At 46.5% G+C, this 19,036-nt stretch overlaps 1 protein-coding gene across 7 annotated transcripts in view; it reads right to left on the bottom strand.

Moving 5' to 3' along the window:
- LOC121444069 (UDP-GlcNAc:betaGal beta-1,3-N-acetylglucosaminyltransferase-like protein 1) overlaps positions 1-19,036 on the bottom strand; it is an 84,825-nt gene that overhangs the window by 37,033 nt on the left and 28,756 nt on the right. For all 7 annotated transcript variants that reach the window (XM_041645815.1, XM_041645816.1, XM_041645817.1 and 4 more), the window contains one exon: positions 13,205-13,300. In XM_041645815.1, the coding sequence (XP_041501749.1) occupies positions 13,205-13,300 (96 nt within the window). The remainder of the gene's footprint in view (positions 1-13,204; positions 13,301-19,036) is intronic.

Here is a 19,036-nt window from a genome sequence, read left to right as displayed (position 1 = left end):
AGCTGTGTGCCTACACTGTCTGCTAACATGAGGCTAGGTAATAGTGGTCTTGAAGACATTCGCCGCCGTACTGATGATCAAGGAGCTGAGTCAAGGTCAGTAGAGCAGCCATAATAAAAGTGCTCCAAACAGGAAGACTGAGGCCCCATAGACTTGCAAGGAAGCACAGCTAACCCAGCTCAAGAAATTACATTTGGGTATAGTCTGGTATGAAAAATCAACAGGTAGAGAGAAGAGTATGGGCAGGCAAGAGAGAGGAAGGGGGACCAAAAAGGGAAGCCATAAACAGGAAGAGGACATGTGAGGATTCTGGGAAAGGGGTGTGAATAGCCAAGAGGGGCATGAACAGTTAAGAGAAAAGGCTATGGACAGATCAGAGGGATTTTAGACAGGGAACAGGGGTATAAAGTAAGAATGAGGGGCATAGCAGGTAGAGTGAGGGCCATGGACATGGAGCCAAGAAGGGAGCCAGGTGAGAGGGAAAGACAAACAGGCAAGAGGGAGTAGGAAGTAGGAGTTGAGAGGAGTCAGCAGCGAAAAGGGAAGGGTGAAGACTGTGAGGATATCACACAGTGAGACTACAGAGTATAGGGAATGGGAGGAGAGCGTTGGTGGCACTGATGGCCATATTAATGATTTCTTCCTTCCCTGTTTGCTTTCATCACCTCCTTCATGCCGGGCTACCCCGTGCCCCCATGAGAAGTCAGATAACCCATTTCCTTAAGCTGTCAGTGTGAAGTTCACAGGCAAGGCCTCACTTGCTCGGACACTGCTCTAAGGTCCTAGTCTGAAGTCTGCTCTTACGTTTTCCCCATGAACGACAGTAAGTACACTCGGCCAAAGACATTTTAAAATTATGGTATAAAAATTATGGTATAAAAGTGCCTTTGGATGTATATTCAATCAAGTTTAACAAATCTCAAAACCTATAAGCCACGAATGTCCTGGGTGAAGTCTATTTTTCTTTTGTAACAAAGAACATGAGGAGGGTAAGTGCTACCCAATTGGAACGAACACATTTCTGTCTTTCCCTCTTAGTCACCTACCTCCTTTGCTTCACATCCATGGTCCCCATTTGATCTGTCACAAGAGTCCCAGTTGATTGTGGGTCAGCAAGAGGACTTAGTGGTCTCTCATATCTACAGACAATAGGGTCCCTGGGTCACCAGAACCTACAGCATGGGGATGATCACGTGCAATGCCTCCTAAACCAGTTGTAATTTTTCCTTTATTTAATTTTGTTAAAGATCTTCAAATGAATGGGTTACTGTGTGGTCAGTTATGAAAAGACCTAGGTCTAATGGTGAAACCCTCGAATTTACAAACAATGAAACTGAGCCCGAGGAACTCTTTTGGGTGTCTATTAGAACTGAAGACTCAGGTTTTCCCAGCAAAAACAAAAAATAAAGGAACAGATATTGTACTGGGAGTGTTAGAATCCCAGACACAGCAGTCAGGAAGCAGAGGCAGTGGATCTCTGCGAGGTAGAGGCCAGTCTGAGCTACAGAGCGAATTCCAGGACAGCCAGGGCTACACAAGAATCGCAGACAGAGAAGGGTACAGGGCATAATCACAGTAACTAACTTTATACATATTGATTCATCTGGATCCTTTTTAAAGAGTAGCCCTTTCTCCAGTGATATGCAAAGTAATGGGATATGAGGCATAGTGCTGAGGAAGCCTGGGGCCATCCATGACACGACCTTGCTCTCTGTACATCTGTATCTTTAATATTTCTCAACTTCAGAAAAAACTTTTAGACAAGGCATGTTCTGTAAACATGAGCTAAACAAAAGGGTCTGCCCAGTTGGCCCTCCAGCACCTAACACATTACATTAACTAATAAGAGCTCTGCCCCGGTGCTTAAGCTAGCTCTTGGGAACCCACTCCCTATGCTGGGCTGCCTTGACCAATCGTTTTTTAAGTTTTTTGTTGTTGTTTTATTTTTATTTTACATAAATTGGTCTTTTGCCAGCATGTATGTCTGTGTGTGGGGGGTGTCAGAACCCCTGGAATTGGAGTTAGAGACAGTTTTGAGCTGCCATGTGGGTGCTGTGAATTGAACCTGGGTCCTCTGGAACAGGAGGAGAGGATGAAAGGGAAACTGTCAGTATGTAAAATAAATGAAAAAAAAATTTTAAAAAGGAGTTTGTAAGAAGAGCAGGCACTATGAAACTGGTAAGGGTTATGTAAGAAACCCAAACACATGGCAGTCAGTCAGACCCTCCCTTCTGCTAAGACTGACTCTGAGTCTAGAGGGATGTCACTTGATGGGGAAGGGATAAGCCGGGGTCCCTAGCAGCCACCACTAATGTCATACTCACGTCTGAAGCATTTACTATTGGCATCCCTGGGCCCAATCTCGGTATATGGCCCAAGAGAAAGAGCCCAGATGGGTTGCTGCAATACCCTAAGGCTTTTGTTACACAAGCCGTCCCAAGGCCTTGTCCAGCTAGGATCCTGTAAGGTAGACAGACACCCACGCCACGCTCTTGTTAACCAGGCCTGGTCTCCCACCCACACTCTGGGAAGAACCAGCAGGTGGCCTACTACTCTTCCACTACCACAGATATATCCAAAAGGACCCGTCCAGTCATGACTGGCCCCAGGAAACACAAGCGAAGGCCTCTGAAGGCTCCTGGGAAGAACCCGGATCTCTCCAGTTCACCTTAGCACTAAGCATCGGCTGAGCAGCTCACTCTCAGAAGCCTGGCCAAGGCCTTGAGAAGCAGCTGGGCAGACCTCTCTGGACAGGTCAGCTTCAGGGTCACAGCACAGCCTTCATTTACAAAAGCAAGCACGGGCATTATTCCCTTAAATATTCACCCGATTCTCACAGACAGGACTGTGTTTTCTTTCCATTTCCCAGGATCCTAGTCTGTGGACCGAGTTCCTTCTATCTCCTGCTGTCCTGTATAGCTCTTCAGAACATGGACCTGCCACCTGAATCTTACACGTGCCTCCATCTTAACTAGCTTTCAAATTTTATGGAGTGTCCCCCAATAAGTTTCTGATAAATATTTTCTGACTATTTGAATACTTCTTAGAAAAGGTCCGATATACACACACAATAAACACTGTCAGGTGCAGAATTTTACATTCAGTTTCTATGGTGGGTGGTGGTGGTCAGAAGGCAGAGGCAGGTGGATCTCTGTGAGTTTGAGGACAGTTTGATCTATATGGCAAGTTCCAGGCAGTCAGGGCTACATAGTGAGACCCTGTCTTTAAAAAAATTAATCCAGGCCGGGCGGTGGTGGCACACGCCTTTAATCCCAGCACTCGGGAGGCAGAGGCAGGCGGATCTCTGTGAGTTCGAGACCAGCCTGGTCTACAAGAGCTAGTTCCAGGACAGGCTCCAAAACCACAGAGAAACCCTGTCTCGAAAAACCAAAAAAAAAAAAAAAAAAATTAATCCAGTCTTTTTTGTTTTTGCTTTTTGTGACAGGGTTTCACTGTTTAGTTCTGGCTGTCCCGGAACTCACTTTGTAGACCAGGCTAACTTCGAACTCAGAAATCCAACTGCCTCTGCCTCCTGAATGCTGGGATTAAAGTCATGTACCACCACTGCCCAGCTTTAATTCAGTATTTTCTATGAGGACTTAAAGTTTAAACCTCAAAGATTAAGGCATCCTACAGTCAGTCAGAAAAGCCTTGGGTCACACCTGGGAAGGAGGGTACAGGACCTTGCATGACAAGTAAGTGAGCAGAAGAGTGGGAATATAGTTAGCATGCTTCTTTAAAACTTTTTCTAATATCCAAATTTATTTATTTTTTAACAGCTAAAGCTACTTCTATATTCAAACGTTTTTGTACAAAATAATGGGTTTATAACACTATGTTCACACATATGCATGTATAACACTATATTTTCACACATGTGTCTCTGCACTTTGCTCGTACTCACCACCACCCCATTACTTTCTCTTGGCTCTCCTCTCTCCCAATTTGTTCATGAAGTAGCCAACCCTATTTAAAATAACATCATGTCTGAAACCTTTGCACTCTGGAGGCTGGGGCAGAAGGATCTTGAGTTAGAGGCTAGTCTTGGCTACACAGTGAGATCTTTATCACAACATCTTTATAATAGTAACAATAACAAAGTTTTCAAAATAAAATTTAAAAACATCAAAATTAAAACACAGTTTTCCATAGGCACAAAACCTAACTGTAGCGCGCACCATGGCGCTGTCATGTCATGGGCACGGAGCCTGGGCGCCGTTTGCTGTTCCACGTCAAACTTGAGAGAACTTGTGCACATGCGCGCGAGCCCCCCCCCCCAACGCGGGGAGTCTTTCGATCTGGCCATCCGATCTGGCCAATCATTATTTAGCACGTTTATCGCTCCATTCTGGCCTGAGCCATTGGGTTGATGACATGTCAGGGCTTAGTCTGGCACCGTATATATTCTTCTGCTTCCACGGGGACGGGGTCTTCTTGCCTCTTTCAAATCTCAATGTAAGTGCTCCAATAAAGGGTGTTCTGAGAAGGATCCTGTTACAGTCGTCTCTTCTGCTGGCAGGAGCGGCGTGCTGCAAGTGGTGCCGAACCCCGGGACTTCCATCACGGCATCAGGCAGAGACCCCTGCGGAAGCAGGAGGATTCAGAACTTAGACGCTTGGAGCGGCGGCGCCGGTGAGTTCTCCGTGAGTATTACTTCTGACGTGCTGAGTGGAGGAGTGAATCCGCTCTGGGGAGCCCCTGTCATTCAGGGTATGGTCGTCTTGGTGCTGACCCATTGCCTTTTTTCCACGTTTTCATAGAGCCGGTCAAGAGTGTATTTGCTGGGACCGGCAGTAAGTGAAACTGAAAGTAAGCCCAGTGTAGATAGGTAGGCATTTCAACTTGTGCATAAGGTGTGCAGATAACGTACAGCATGGGAAATGTAGCGTCTGGACCCACTGGCATGGTGCCTTTCTCGCGGCCTATCCAGAGGCTGCTTAGGGACCGAGATCTAAAAATCTCCAAGGGTACCCTAAGAAAGTTTTTGGAGGATGTGGATCGAGTAGCACCATGGTTTGGAGGTTCGGGGGACATCAATCTCCCATGCTGGAACAAGCTAGGTAGGGCCCTCGAGACAGCAAAGGCGGAGGGTAAGCTTCAGCCGGGAAGTCATCCATTATGGAAATTGGTACGAGCCTGTTTGCGGGACGTGAGATGCGTCGAGGCAGTAAAAGAAGGCCGAAGAGCGCTTTCAGCCTACCAGGATAGCATGTCGGAGCTAGATACCAAGGAAGAAAAGACAGGAGAATGCAAAAAACATAGGCCTAAGGAGGGCGACAAAAGCTCTCGGAAAAGGGAGGGCGACAAGAGCTCTCGGAAGAGGGAAGAGAAAGCTCCAGAGAAAGACAGGGAGCTAGAGGATACGCGGTATCCACTCTTCGAGGAATTTCCTAATTTTTGTATAGATGAGTCCTCCGAGAATGAGAACCAATTAGATGTGGAGGAGGAAGATCTAGAGGAAGATCTAGAGGAAGCTGCAGTTCAGGATGAACGGGGACAGTGTAGTCCGGAGCGTACTAAGCCCCCGCCATATGATTCACCTAGAGCTAGTGGTACCAGGAGTGGCCCATCGGCACCTCCTGCCACATCGGCTTCCTTCATTAAGCCTGGCACGTGGAGCCGATTGGCTGCTGTGTTCCCCGTCTTTCAGGATCCCAACACAGGGCAGAGGTTTCATGAGCCGGTTGATTATAAACAGTTAAAGGATTTGGCTGAGGCCACACAGACTTATGGAGTGTCTGCGAGCTTCATGCTCGGACTTGTAGAATGCCTAGGACAATCGGCAATGACACCTGCTGATTGGATGAGTACTGTTAAGGCGTGTGTTACTTTAGGCCAATACTTGGACTTCAGGTCCATTTATACCGACTATGCTTATGCGCAAGCCCGTATTAATGCAGATAACAGCAATGCTGCCTGGACGGCAGACATGTTACTAGGTCAAGGACAGTGGATAAACAATCAGACCGTGTTTCCTATTCAAGTTTACCAACAAATTAATGAAATAGCCATACGAGCCTGGAAAGCCCTGCCTAACAGGGGCCAAGTGTCGGGTAATTTAACCAAGATAATACAAGGACCAGCAGAGCCATTTTCAGACTTTGTCGCTCGAATGATGGAGGCAGCAGGAAGAGTATTTAGAGACATGGACCAGTGTATGCCTTTAGTAGAGCAACTCGTCTATGAACAATGTACCAAAGAATGTAGGAGGGCAATCACCCCCTGGAAAGGAAAAGGACTCCAAGCATGGATGAAAGCTTGCAGGGAAATAGGAGGGCCATTGACTAATTCTGGACTGGCAGCTGCTGTTTTGGCTGCTGCCCGGATATCTGGCAATAGGCCAGGAGTCTGTTTTAAATGTGGCCAGCCGGGTCATATAAGAAAAACATGTCCGAATGGAGAAGGGAGGCAGGGAGGTGGAGGACGTCAACCAGGCCTCTGTCCGAGATGCAAAAAGGGGAGGCATTGGGGAAATGAATGCCGGCCGGTGAAAGACATCAATGGTCGGCCCATTACTAATCCACCAGGTTCAAAAAACGGCAAGAGGGGCCCACGTCCCCAGGGCCCTCAAATGTATGGGGCATTGCAGGATCAGGCAGAGCAGCCACCTCAGAAACCCGAAGGGCAACCGCGGGCTCTGCAGGGTTGGACATCTGTGCCGCCACCAGGCTGGTATTGACACCACAAATGGGAGTGCAGCCCATCGAGTCAGAATTTAAAGGTCCGTTGCCTAGAGACACTGTGGGCTTACTGTTAGGACGTTCATCATCTGCTCTGAGGGGGCTGGTAGTAACCCCGGGTGTTATAGACCCTGATTATACTGGCATAGTTAAGATCATGTGTTCCTCCCCAAGGGGCATTACAGCTATTTCCCCAGGGGATCGCATAGCTCAAATGTTGATCTTGCCTAGTCTGCATAACCATTTTCCAGCCAAGGCTATGAATAGAGGGGATCAAGGGTTTGGATCCACTGGCACAGATCTTGTTTGTCTGTCTATGGGTTTAGATCAAAGGCCAATCATAGCCCTTAATATAGAAGACAAAACGTTTCAAGGATTGCTGGACACAGGTGCAGACCACAGCATTATTAGAGAGGGGGATTGGCCGAAGCGGTGGCCTCTTCAGCTATCATCTCAAACATTACAGGGCCTGGGGTATGCCAATACACCAAAGGTCAGTGCTAAAGAATTAACTTGGACATATGAAGAAGGACAAAAGGGACTATTTCAACCTTTCGTGCTTGATCTCCCCATTTCCTTATGGGGGCGAGATGTTTTGAGTCAGAATGAGAATAAAACTTGTTACATAGTATTCAGATGTTAGTCAACGGTTAATGCTGCAGTCCGAATATGTTCCGGGCAAGGGACTAGGGAAGGGGCTTCAGGGCACCCCTGAACTGATCATGCCTTCAATGAGTCCTGGACGTCGAGGCCTGGGTTTTTCCTAGGGCCCACTGAGGATGCCATCCCTATACCCTGGACCACTGACATTCCAGTCTGGGTCCCTCAGTGGCCCCTCTCTAGAGAAAAATTGGAGGCAGCACAAGAATTGGTAAAAGAGCAACTTGCTCTGGGGCACCTGGAGATGTCTCAATCTCCTTGGAATACGCCTATTTTTGTGATCAAGAAAAAATCAGGGAAATGGAGGCTCCTACATGACCTTAGAGCAGTTAATCAGCAAATGCAGTTATTTGGATCAGTGCAAAGGGGATTGCCTTTGCTTTCTAGCCTTCCTAGAGATTGGCCGATCATTATTATTGATATAAAGGATTGCTTTTTCTCAATACCCTTGAACAAGGAGGATTGTCCTCGGTTTGCATTTACAATTCCATCCGTTAGTCATGAACAACCTGATACAAGGTATCAATGGAGGGTTTTGCCCCAAGGAATGGCCAATAGCCCCACCATGTGCCAGTTGTTTGTTCAAAAGGCCTTGGAGCCAGTGCGCTTAAAATTTCCACATTTGAGATTATGCCATTATGTGGATGATATCTTGATAGCTGCCCCTACTAATGATGTGCTTGATTTGGCGTTTTCCACCACCGTTGACACACTTAGGAACTATGGGCTGGAAATTGCTCCTGAAAAGGTACAGAAGGAAGAGGTGGGACGATTTCTGGGAGCTATTATAACCCCACAGGCTATCAGACCGCAGAAAATAAGTCTGAGACTTGACAATCTTAAAACACTTAATGATTTTCAAAGATTGCTAGGTGATATCAACTGGCTTCGGCCGTACCTTCGGCTCACTACAGCTGAGTTGAGACCCCTCTTTAAAATTTTGGAGGGAGACCCAAGAGTGACGTCCCCTCGAATGCTGACACAGGACGCAAAAGAGGCCTTGGAGAGGGTTGAACAGGCCATCCAGAATGCACAGTTAAGACGATATGATGAGAATAAACAATTAGTGTTGTGTATTTTGCATACTAAGTCAGCACCCACAGCTGTCCTTTGGCAAGATGGGCCTTTGTTATGGATACATGCTCATGCCTCCATTCACAAAACAATTGAGTATTATCCCACGGCTGTGGCGTCTATTGTCATGATGGATATAAAGATGTCTTTAACACATTTTGCTATGCAACCACAGTTGTTGATCCAGCCATATACCCCTAAACAAATACAAGTCTTGAGTGCAACACTAGATGATTGGGCTGTTCTTGTCTGTGCATTTTCTGGCAGGTTTGATAATCATTATCCCTCCGATAAACTGTTACATTTTGTCATGAATCATCCAGTTATTTTTCCTAAGGTGACCAAGCCTTGCCCCTTGGATAATGCAGTCACCGTTTATACTGATGGGTCAAGCTCTGGTGTGGGAGCCTATGTTGTCCAGGGAGGGGAGACAGTCATTAAACATTTTGAGCCAAATAGGCCACAACTAGTGGAGTGTCAAATGGTTCTGGCAGTGTTTCTCACCTTTACAGGTCCTTTTAATATTTACTCAGATTCCCATTATGTGGTCAATGCTATAAATCAACTTGAATCTTCTGCAATGATCTCTGACAGGAGCCCCATGGTCTCCATTCTGTTGTCCATACGTGATACCATTAGAAAGAGGTCGCATCCTTTTCACATGGCTCATATACGAGCGCACACACTGCTGCCAGGTCCTATGGCAGAGGCCAATGCTCACGCAGATGAAGCCACCCGAGCTTTTCCAATGATAACATCAGATCCTTTTTCAGCAGCACGCCAACTTCACGAGTTATATCATGTGCCCGCCAGGACACTAACGCTTAAATTTAACATTCCTAGACAAGCGGCTAGGGACATCGTTAAATCTTGCCAGGCCTGTGTCCCTTTCAACCACCCCCCACATGTTGGAGTCAATCCAAAAGGCCTGCTACCAGGTGACCTCTGGCAAATGGATATCACCCATGTACCTAGTTTTGGCCGTATGCAATACGTGCATGTATCAGTCGATACTTGTTCTGGTGTGATCCATGCATCACCCTTTACAGGTGAAAGATGGTTAATGTTGTAACTCATTGCCTGGAGGCATGGGCCGCTTGGGGTAAACCCAAACGCTTGAAAACTGATAATGGTCCTGCGTATGCCTCCAAAACCTTTCAGCAGTTTTGCTCTCAGATGGGTGTTTGCCATCACACTGGCCTGCCGTACAATCCACAAGGGCAAGGCATTGTAGAACGGGCTAATCGCTCGTTAAAGGAAATGTTACAAAAACAAAAAGGGGGAGTAGCCCAGGGCTATTCACCCAAGAATGCCATATCCCTAGCTACTTTCACTTTGAATTTTTTAAACCTTGATGATCAGGGACGATCAGCGGCCAGCCGACATGCTGGGGCTCTACCCACCGAAAACGTTGAAGTAAAGTGGAAAGATGTATTAAATAACACATGGTGTGGCCCGGATCCAGTGATTGCTAGATCCAGGGGAGCTGTTTGTATTTTTCCGCAGGGCCAGGAACAACCGGTTTGGGTCCCGGCAAGACTGACAAGAGAGCTGAAACGGATACAGGACAATGAGGACGACTCTCGTGGTGCTGATTCTCCTCCTGTGGACGCCAATGATACAGATGAAAATGACGCAACTGTGGGCAGTAACCAGGGCATGGCCAATACCTATGCCTGTTCACGCTAATTCCTCTATTATTCCCACCTTGGTTTCCACCTCATGCGATATGGAAGCCCCTTGTATGGTCCCTAGAGATGATAAGATAGAACGATTTAATTCAACTAAAGTTGTGCTTAATGGGACCTTTTGTTTTTCCTTGGAACATAAAACCCCATGCATTCTGTTAAAACAAAAGAATTTGGTTAATTGGATGGATCCCTTGCTTTATAGTCAGGTGAATACAGGCATATTGGCATCAGCTTTAAATCAGATTGTTCAGGGTGCCCAATCAGGCAGTGGTACATCCAGTAATGTGACTTCAGTTAACGTTACCACCTTGGCTATGAATACCACATTGTTGGTGCCTATGAAAGATCCCTCTCTTAGAGATTATGATAGCACTGAATTTAAAGCATCCCCAAATTGTGTCCCAGATTTTTCTTTCCCTCCCACCTATACTGCCTGTCAGGGCAGGACATGGGAGGAGTTACAGATTTCACAGGGATTCTCCCTTTCTCCGTCTATGAAGAGATATTTTTATAATCAGTCAAACAAAAGTTCTACCATAGGGGATGGGTGGTCCTGGTATCAATGGTTGGTTTCCAATGAGGCAGGAGCAACAACAGACATTTCCGCCTTAGCCCAAATCCAAAAGCTCACCACCCGGCTGATTAATGTTTCTGGTATAATAACCGAAACATCCCTTGGTAGGTGACTTCGTGTACTTCAGGAGGAGGAGCTGGCCAATACTACCTTGGCGGCAGCACCAGTGTGTGTACCTTCTCCTTTTGTGTTTCTGCTAACTAATATTACTAATGCTACCCAAGAGGTAGATTGCAGGAGTACCGATTGCTTTCTAGCTCAATGCTGGAATGCTTCATGGAGCCTTGTAGTGGTTATGAGGATACCAACATTCGTGCCAATTCCTGTTAAAATGGATCCTGATACGTTCCCACTCGTTACTCTTTTACGAGAACGAAGGGATTTTGGACTCACCGCCGCTATAGTAACAGCGATAGTGGTGTCAGCGGCTGCCGCGGTTACCGCAGCAGTGGCTATGACCAATCAAGTACAAACTGCAGATACCATTAATAATGTGGTTGCACAGGCCGCTACAGTGCTGGATACTCAAAGCAGAATAAATAGACACATGCTGTCAGGCATAGTGGCAGCTAATCAAAGAATTGATTTTTTACAAAGTCAAATTGATGATTTGGCTGATTTGGTTTAAATGGGTTGCATTTCGTATCAAAAGCATGTATGCATAACCCCACTTTCTTTTGATAATTCCAGAAATGAATCAAAGATCCTGGGCGAATTCCTTGCAGGCAACTGGTCCAAGGAAGTGGAGAACCTGATCCAGGACCAGCTGTTGCAGATTGCTACCTTGAACGATACTCGTATACAGCCCATAACCTTTGGACAATTTACTGATTGGCTGCAATCCGCTTTTTCTTTCTTTAAGGAGTGGGTGGGGGTTGGCGTATTCGGTGCCATATGTTGCCTCAGCGTGTTTCTTTGCCTTTGGCTTCTGCGCTGATTTCGTGCACGGCAAGCTCGGGACAAAGCAATTATAGTCCAGGCCCTTGCCGCCCTCGAACATGGCATCTCCCCTCAGGTCTGGCTGGCTAGCCTCAAGCATGACCTATAACTGGATGTGGCCTCCGCACCCCAAGTCGTTAGAGACATTGCACTGGGACAGGCACACCCAGTTCTCAATGTTTTTTAAACGTGCTGGTAGTCCTTGCACCTCATAGGCCTTGCTGCCATTGCCCATGAGAGGATACACAGCATGACGCGCACAGCGCACCCTAACCCTTGATCGTTGGGGACGTCATGAGGTCTCAAACTAGATCGGGTTTCTGCTTTAAAATATAAAAGGGGGAGATGTAGCACGCACCATGGCGCTGTCATGTTGTGGGCACGGAGCCTGGGCGCCGTTTGCTGTTCCACGTCAAATTGAGAGAACTTGTGCACATGCGCGCGAGTCCCCCCCCCCCCCCTCCAGCACGGGGAGTCTTTCGATCTGGCCATCCGATCTGGCCAATCATTATTTAGCACGTTTATTGCTCCATTCTGGCCTGAGCCATTGGGTTGATGACACGTCAGGGCTTTGTCTGGCACCGTATATATTCTTCTGCTTCCACGGGGACGGGGTCTTCTTGCCTCTTTCAAACCTCAAGTGTAAGTGCTCCAATAAAGGGTGTTCTGAGAAGGATCCTGTTGCAGTCGTCTCTTCTGCTGGCAGGAGAGGCGTGCTGCACCTAACCTCCTAGGGAGAGATTCTGAACTCATGTTGGGCATCCACTATATTGGATGGAAATTGCTCTCAGAAGACATGTAACAATGATCTGTGCCCCAGGGCATCCTGATACACTGTGTGCACACTGGTTCCACCGGTGTGGTGTTACCTTCCAGCTCTCACAGGCGGCACAGATGCATGGAACAGTCACAGTCTGCCCAATGTCTGTTTTGCACACACTCAACAATTTAGAGTATATCTTTCTATTCACAGCATAAAAGCCTGTGACAGCAACATGAATCAGGGCTCTGCGGCAGGTGCTGGGCCTTGACTGCCTCTGTACAAGGTGACAAGACATTCTCTGCCTGCCTGCGGGGATAGACAGAGGATCCCATAGAGGAAAACCATAATCATTGACTCCATGATGCCCACAAATCCTCACTCAACAGAATTAGGTCTAAGTCAGTATCTACTAGGTGAAACTGTGTCTGTCCTCACACCTGCATACCAGAATTATAGCCATCCTTCTACCTCTACATATACTCTTCATACACAGCCACTCTCTGTCCACTGCTAAAGCAACTGTGTATTTGATTCTGGAGCCACTGTGGCTGCCAATGTTATGCTTATCCACCTGGGCCACGTTAAGGACACACTGCAGAGTAAAATGCTTTCTTTGGATTCTGAGCAACCAGTACTTGAGATAATGTCCTACGCTGACCTGACCCATCAAAGCTCAAAGCAACTAGACATTGTCTAGTTAATAGTGTGTAGATGACCGAAGTTACAAAGCCCAACCCTGACAGGATATGTCAAGAAGTTGGACATGGTCCCAGAGGACTCTAACCTTGAGCCTATAAAAGATCAAACACCCAGTGGTTGTCACCTGTGTCAACAGCTGATCCGATGTCAACTGGTTGATCCAACGTGTGTATCGCTCTGTAGAGTCTGGGGGGTCTCTCCTCACTTGGCATCCTATGATCTGTGAAAAACAACAACAAAAAGATTTTAAGGGTTTGTAAATAAGTGTGAAATCCAAGGATTGGGGGCCGATTCAAGCAAAAATCCTTGGCATCAGGAGGAAGAGAGAACAGAATGCCGCTAGACAGACCCTTGCTGGTAAGCCACAGCCTCGTGTTGATACACAGACTAACAGAAAAGTGTTAACTTAAGATATAAATGGGGCTGGAGAGATGGCTCAGAGGTTAAGAGCATTGCCTGCTCTTCCAGAGATCCTGAGTTCAATTCCCAGCGACCACATGGTGGCTCACAACCATCTGTAATGAGATCTGGTGCCCTCTTCTGGCCTGTGGGCATACATGGAGGCAGAATGTTGTATACATAATAAATAAATAAATCTTTAAAATAAATAAATAAATAAAATGTTAAAAAACAAGATATAAGTGTTAGCCAGAAATACAAGTTAAGTGATTGGCCAAGCAGTGATTTAAATAATATAGTTTCTGTGTGACTGTTTCGAGTCAGAGCGGCCAGGAACACATGAACAACCACTGACAACACTCTGACAAGTATTCTTATGTCACGGGTGGTGACAGTGGACCTGGGATAAAGCTTCCGTGTTGTGGGAAGAACAGGGTTGGTGTGGGGGTCTGAATGAAAATGGCCCTAATACGTTCAGGCATTTGAATACTTGGCCTCCAGTTGGTGGCACTATTTGGACATGTTTAGGAGGTGTGAACTGGCTGGAAGTATGTCACTAGGGGTGGGTTCTGAGGGTTTAAAGCCTTATTCTATTTCAGTTCACGCTCTGCTTCACGCTTGCACTTGAGAATGTGATCCCTCAGCTTCCTGCACCAGATGCCATGCCCGTTACCTGCTGCTGTCTCCCCCCATCACGATCTCTCTAGAGCCATAAGCCACAATTAGCTCTTTCTGTCCTAAGTTGCCTCGGTCATGGTCACAGCAACAGAAAAATCACTAGTACATTTGGTGCTGGTTTGCTAGGGGTTGAAGTTCATGCCTCACACAATGAAAAAGAATCGGTGAAACTGCAGTTGAGTTGATGCTCATGCGTAGCTGGGTAGACAACAGTCAGTGAAATTCTACTTAGGAGCAAAGCTCCCACCATATGTATGCTCAAGACTTTGCCCAGAAATATAGTGATTCTTCATTTACATTTTAATAAATAAAGCTTGTCTGAAGATCAGAACACATTAGTCAGTCATGGGCCAGGCAGTGGTGGCACACAACTTTAATACCAGGAGCCACACTATTTAGTCATAGAGGCCGGGCAGTGGTGGTCCATGCCTTTAATACCAGCCCTGAAAAGGAAGATAAGACAGGAACTTGCTCCCTTTTACTCTGAAGATTTCACGGAGGTAGGAGCTCTCTATTGGCTAAGCTGCTTTGCTCTCCTGACCTTCAGGTTGAACCCCAGTATCTTTCTCTGGGTTTTTATGATTTGTGCTACAGTGAAGCTCTTGCTTTGCTAGGTGGGATTCCCTTCTGTATGCTGTGAATACCACTGGCTAATAAAGAAGCCGTCTTGAGCCTATAGCAGAGCAGGGCAGAACAGAGCTAGGCGGGGAAAACTAAACTGAATGCTAGAAGAAGAAAGGTGGAATTTAGAGAAGCCATGGAGCCGCCGCCAGAGACAGACAAGCTGAAACCTTGCCGGTAGGCCACAAGCCTCGTAGTAAAATATAAAATACTGGAAATGGGTTAATATTAGATGTAAGAGCTAACTAGCAATACACTTAAGTGATTGGCCAAGCAGTGATTTAAATAATATAGTTTCTGTATGATTATTTTGGGAGTCTGGGCAGCCAGGAAAAAAAAACAAGCGGCCTCCGACTACATATACCCAAAGTGAAAGTAAAGCTTTCATGTTACCAAGTAGGCAAGGGTTGGTGAGGCTGTCCTTGGGATAAGGGTCCTACATTACCAAGAAGATGAAGGTCACTGAGACTCTACTTAGGGGTGAAGTCCTAGGTTCACAGGGTAAATGAAGGTTAGTGAAAGACTCGACTTTTGGGTGACCTCTTACCTCACAAGTATCCAGTAAGACCATATAGCTGGGGGGAATGTGGAATATTCCTTTACCCTGTGTGAATATATGTCACTGTGATTGGCTTACTTAATAAAAAAGCTGACTGGCCTATAGCCAGGCAGGATAAAGTTAGGCAGTAGAACTGGACTAAGAGAATGCTGGGAGAAGGAGGAGTCTGAGGTGTCAACAGGAGACACAGAGGAAGCAGGAGATGAAGTTGCCATATTGAAAACAGGTACCACCGTGTGGCAGACCATAGATAAGAAATATGGGTCAATTTAAAATGTAAGAGCTAGTTAGTAATAAGCCTGAGTCATCAGGCGAGCTTTATAATTAATAAGTCTCTGTGTGGTTAGTCGGGAACTGGCTGGTAGGAAAGAAAAGTCCACTTATGGGGGAAGCTCCTACCTTACAGGTTAAATGAGGATCAGAGAGACTATAGCTGTAGGAAAGTTCCTGTCTCATCTGTAGGTAAGAGTTCAAAGATATGGATTGGAACGGATAGAAAATATTAGCTCTGCTGTCTTTGAGGCTACTGCCTGAACTGGGGGATGAGAAAGTTTACTCTGTAGAGGTAGACCCTGGGAGAGGAAGGCTGGCGGTTCCTCAACTCATCTATGCTTAGTGCTTGTGATAGATGTTCTTGTGCCTACTTCTCATTCGGTTTTTTTGTTTTTTTTTTTTTAAGTTTTAGAGGGCATCTCTCTTTTTTTTTTTTTTTTTTTGGTTTTTTCGAGACAGGGTTTCTCTGTGGCTTTGGAGCCTGTCCTGGAACTAGCTCTGTAGACCAGGGTGGTCTCGAACTCACAGAGATCCGCCTGCCTCTGCCTCCCGAGTGCTGGGATTAAAGGCGTGCGCCACCATCGCCCGGCTCTTGTGCCTACTTCTAACATTGAGTTTGATTTCTGCAGCCTACTGGATTCAGCAGACACCCACACAGCCTAAGTACAAGGATTCCAAAGAGAACTATCAGCCATCTAGTGTTTATTTGTACACCACTCACCACCATGCTTGTCTATAGTGGGCCACACAAGTGGGATGATGTGATTTTCCTGTCTTCACCCGCTTACCACCACCCTTCCCTCCATGCCTCTGCTCAGGAATCCAGTGGGAAGGCCCCTTGTGACAACCCGAGGATCCTGCAGAGCAAGCATGAGGCTTCCCACATTCTCCTATCAGCTCCAGAACTGTTTAGGTTGCAAAGGTTCAGGAGACTGAGGATAGGAATTAATGACAATAATAAATTACATTTAGAGCTTCTAATAATGCCCCAAACATAAAATCCAAGAATTCTGCAGTGATTCAAACAATGGGACACATTATCCCAGCTGCCATCAGGGGTCTTCCCTTACTAAGTAAGTGGTTTTTCTTGTAAATGGCCTCAAGGAAGTAACAACAGGGCAGGGACAGACTGCCAACATTCATTTCATTCCTTCTGAACAAACTAAGCATAATAAGCAACATAGCCACCAACCAGCAACTACAGATTAGGACTTCGTAAGCCATGATTTTAAACCCAGAATCCCAGTAACCGCTTCTTCTCAGGCTAATTTTGTGTTACAGAGCCAACGGTCCTGAGTCAAGAAGAGAAAGAAGTTCTTCACCAGACTCTAAGGCTGGGAGCAAAACGCAGCACAAGGTTCTCTACTGGATGCTGGACGGAGCATCTGAGAACTCAGTGAGGATGACAGGAAAAGTCATAATCTAGAACTTTAAGCAATATATTAAAATGCTTTAACTCGTCAAGGCTGATTTAACTATAACAGAAATTGACAGTTTTTTTTTAATTCCTGAACATCTCTAAATACCACAGCTCATTTCAATGAATGAATGGCACAAAAACCGCAGAATTGAGTTCATTAATGCAGCCAATCTGCTTAGTTTTAGCTTTGGGTAGAAATGAAAGGGATTAAAACATCTGAAAACAGCTATCTAAAATGTCAATACGCGTTACAGAATTCCTTACATGTTTCCAGCATATATAATATTATAATAACTGGAAACTCTCACTTCTGAGTAAAGCATACAGTATCTTTCAGGAGAACTGGAGCCCCAGCCCCAGACAGCTTTTCTCTGCTGGGGCAGAGACAAGTTCATGTGCCTTGATTTCAGCACGACCGTCAGGACAGGCAAAGCACAGACGAACATGTCCTACTGAGTCGGGCAGCAAGCAGGCTCAATTCAGAGCAGGGCTTGTCCTTCATCCCCTGACTTCCACAACAAACATCATCTGGCAGGCAGGCACTCCAGAGGAACTTCTGGAAATTCTATCCCTTGTGTTCCCTTCACAGACACAGCACGGAAGTTTATTTTACTCCTAACAAACAGACCACACCAGAAAATTCTCCAGATGATGAGGATACCTGCCAGTATCTCTGGCGACTGGGGTAGCAAACCCTGAACTGTTGGGTGAGACCTAGTGATTCCCACCCTGGGGAGCCAAAGGACAACATTGCCTGATGTAAATGGAGTTCCCATTCGCTCCATGACAGCCGCATGCTGCCAGACACTGCTGGCCATCTCCTGACATCTTTCCCAATTGAAGGGGGGGGGGGGGTGGAATATTCTATGCTTTTGAACTTTAGAAAAGCGACTTCTAGAGTCTGTGGTCACTGAACACTGTGATTTGTGGCTCTTCAGCTTTGTTTACTCATGACCCTTTCGGGACACAATGAAGGCTACAGATCTTCCTTTCTCTTGCTGAAACACACTGCACACAGAAGTCCTGCACACACCCTGTGGGTCCGAGTCCCCCAGAACCTTTGGTAACCATGGTGAAGGTGGTTACACTGATGCCCTCTGCTACGAGGAGGGCAGTGCACATGATCACACACTACTGCCTACATGGGCAGAGTAGCTCGTGTCCCTGCCTTAAAATTCTATAATAGAAGAGGTTCTGAGATCTCCCAGGGTAAAGTTCAACATCTACCCTCTATGCAGACAAAAGTGGCTGAAGCGTCAGAAGCAGCCTCAAAGGTAGGCTGGGTAGGACGGGCTTGGGAAGACTGGTGAGGCAGGCAGAGTAATAGGGACTGATACGGGCACATCCCTACCTGGAACAACTCCCACCCCCAAGAATCACAGAGCTGCCTCAGGGGATATAAGGGTACTATCCTCTGCCAGAGACCTCTCAAGAGCAACCAAGGCATGTCCTCTTATCTTACAGGTGTCCTCCACAGCATCAGCAACCCCAGCTCAGGGCACATAAGTCTTCAGCCTCTGACTTGAAATAGGATAGGGATAGCTGGGTGGTGGCGGCACACGCCTTTAATCCCAGCACTCAGGAGACAGAGGCAAGCGGATCTTTGTGAGTTCAAGGCCAGCCTGGTCTACAGAGCAAGTTCGAGAGCTAGGACTGTTACACAAAGAAACCCTGTCTCAACAAACCACAACAAAAAGAATCGGGAACTCCCTACTCCAGGAGTGGGGTCTGAGGTCTGTGTTTGTACATCAGGATCAAAGGGAGGGGAGGGGAGAAATAAGTAAAAGGTGCCGACTTAGTGAAAGCAGCGGGAGGATAACCAGCTGCCCTGATGGTAAAAGGTTGATGATCTGAATGTCTCAAAGTATGCTTTGGGAAGGTTGCTTAGTGTCCTTTCCCCTCCGAATGGACCAGTGTAATATGGAAATAAAGGCCACTGTAGTCCGACTTGACTTTACATGGAGTTGAACTCCCTGGTAGGAAGCAACACCCTGTCCTGGGCGAGT

Source organism: Microtus oregoni, unplaced genomic scaffold (assembly GCF_018167655.1).
Source record: "Microtus oregoni isolate MIOR12 unplaced genomic scaffold, Mior012 000117F_ref0000505, whole genome shotgun sequence".
Lineage (NCBI taxonomy): Eukaryota > Metazoa > Chordata > Mammalia > Rodentia > Cricetidae > Microtus > Microtus oregoni.
Note: the sequence above shows the minus strand (reverse complement) of the source record. Positions and strands in the feature narration are given on the sequence as shown.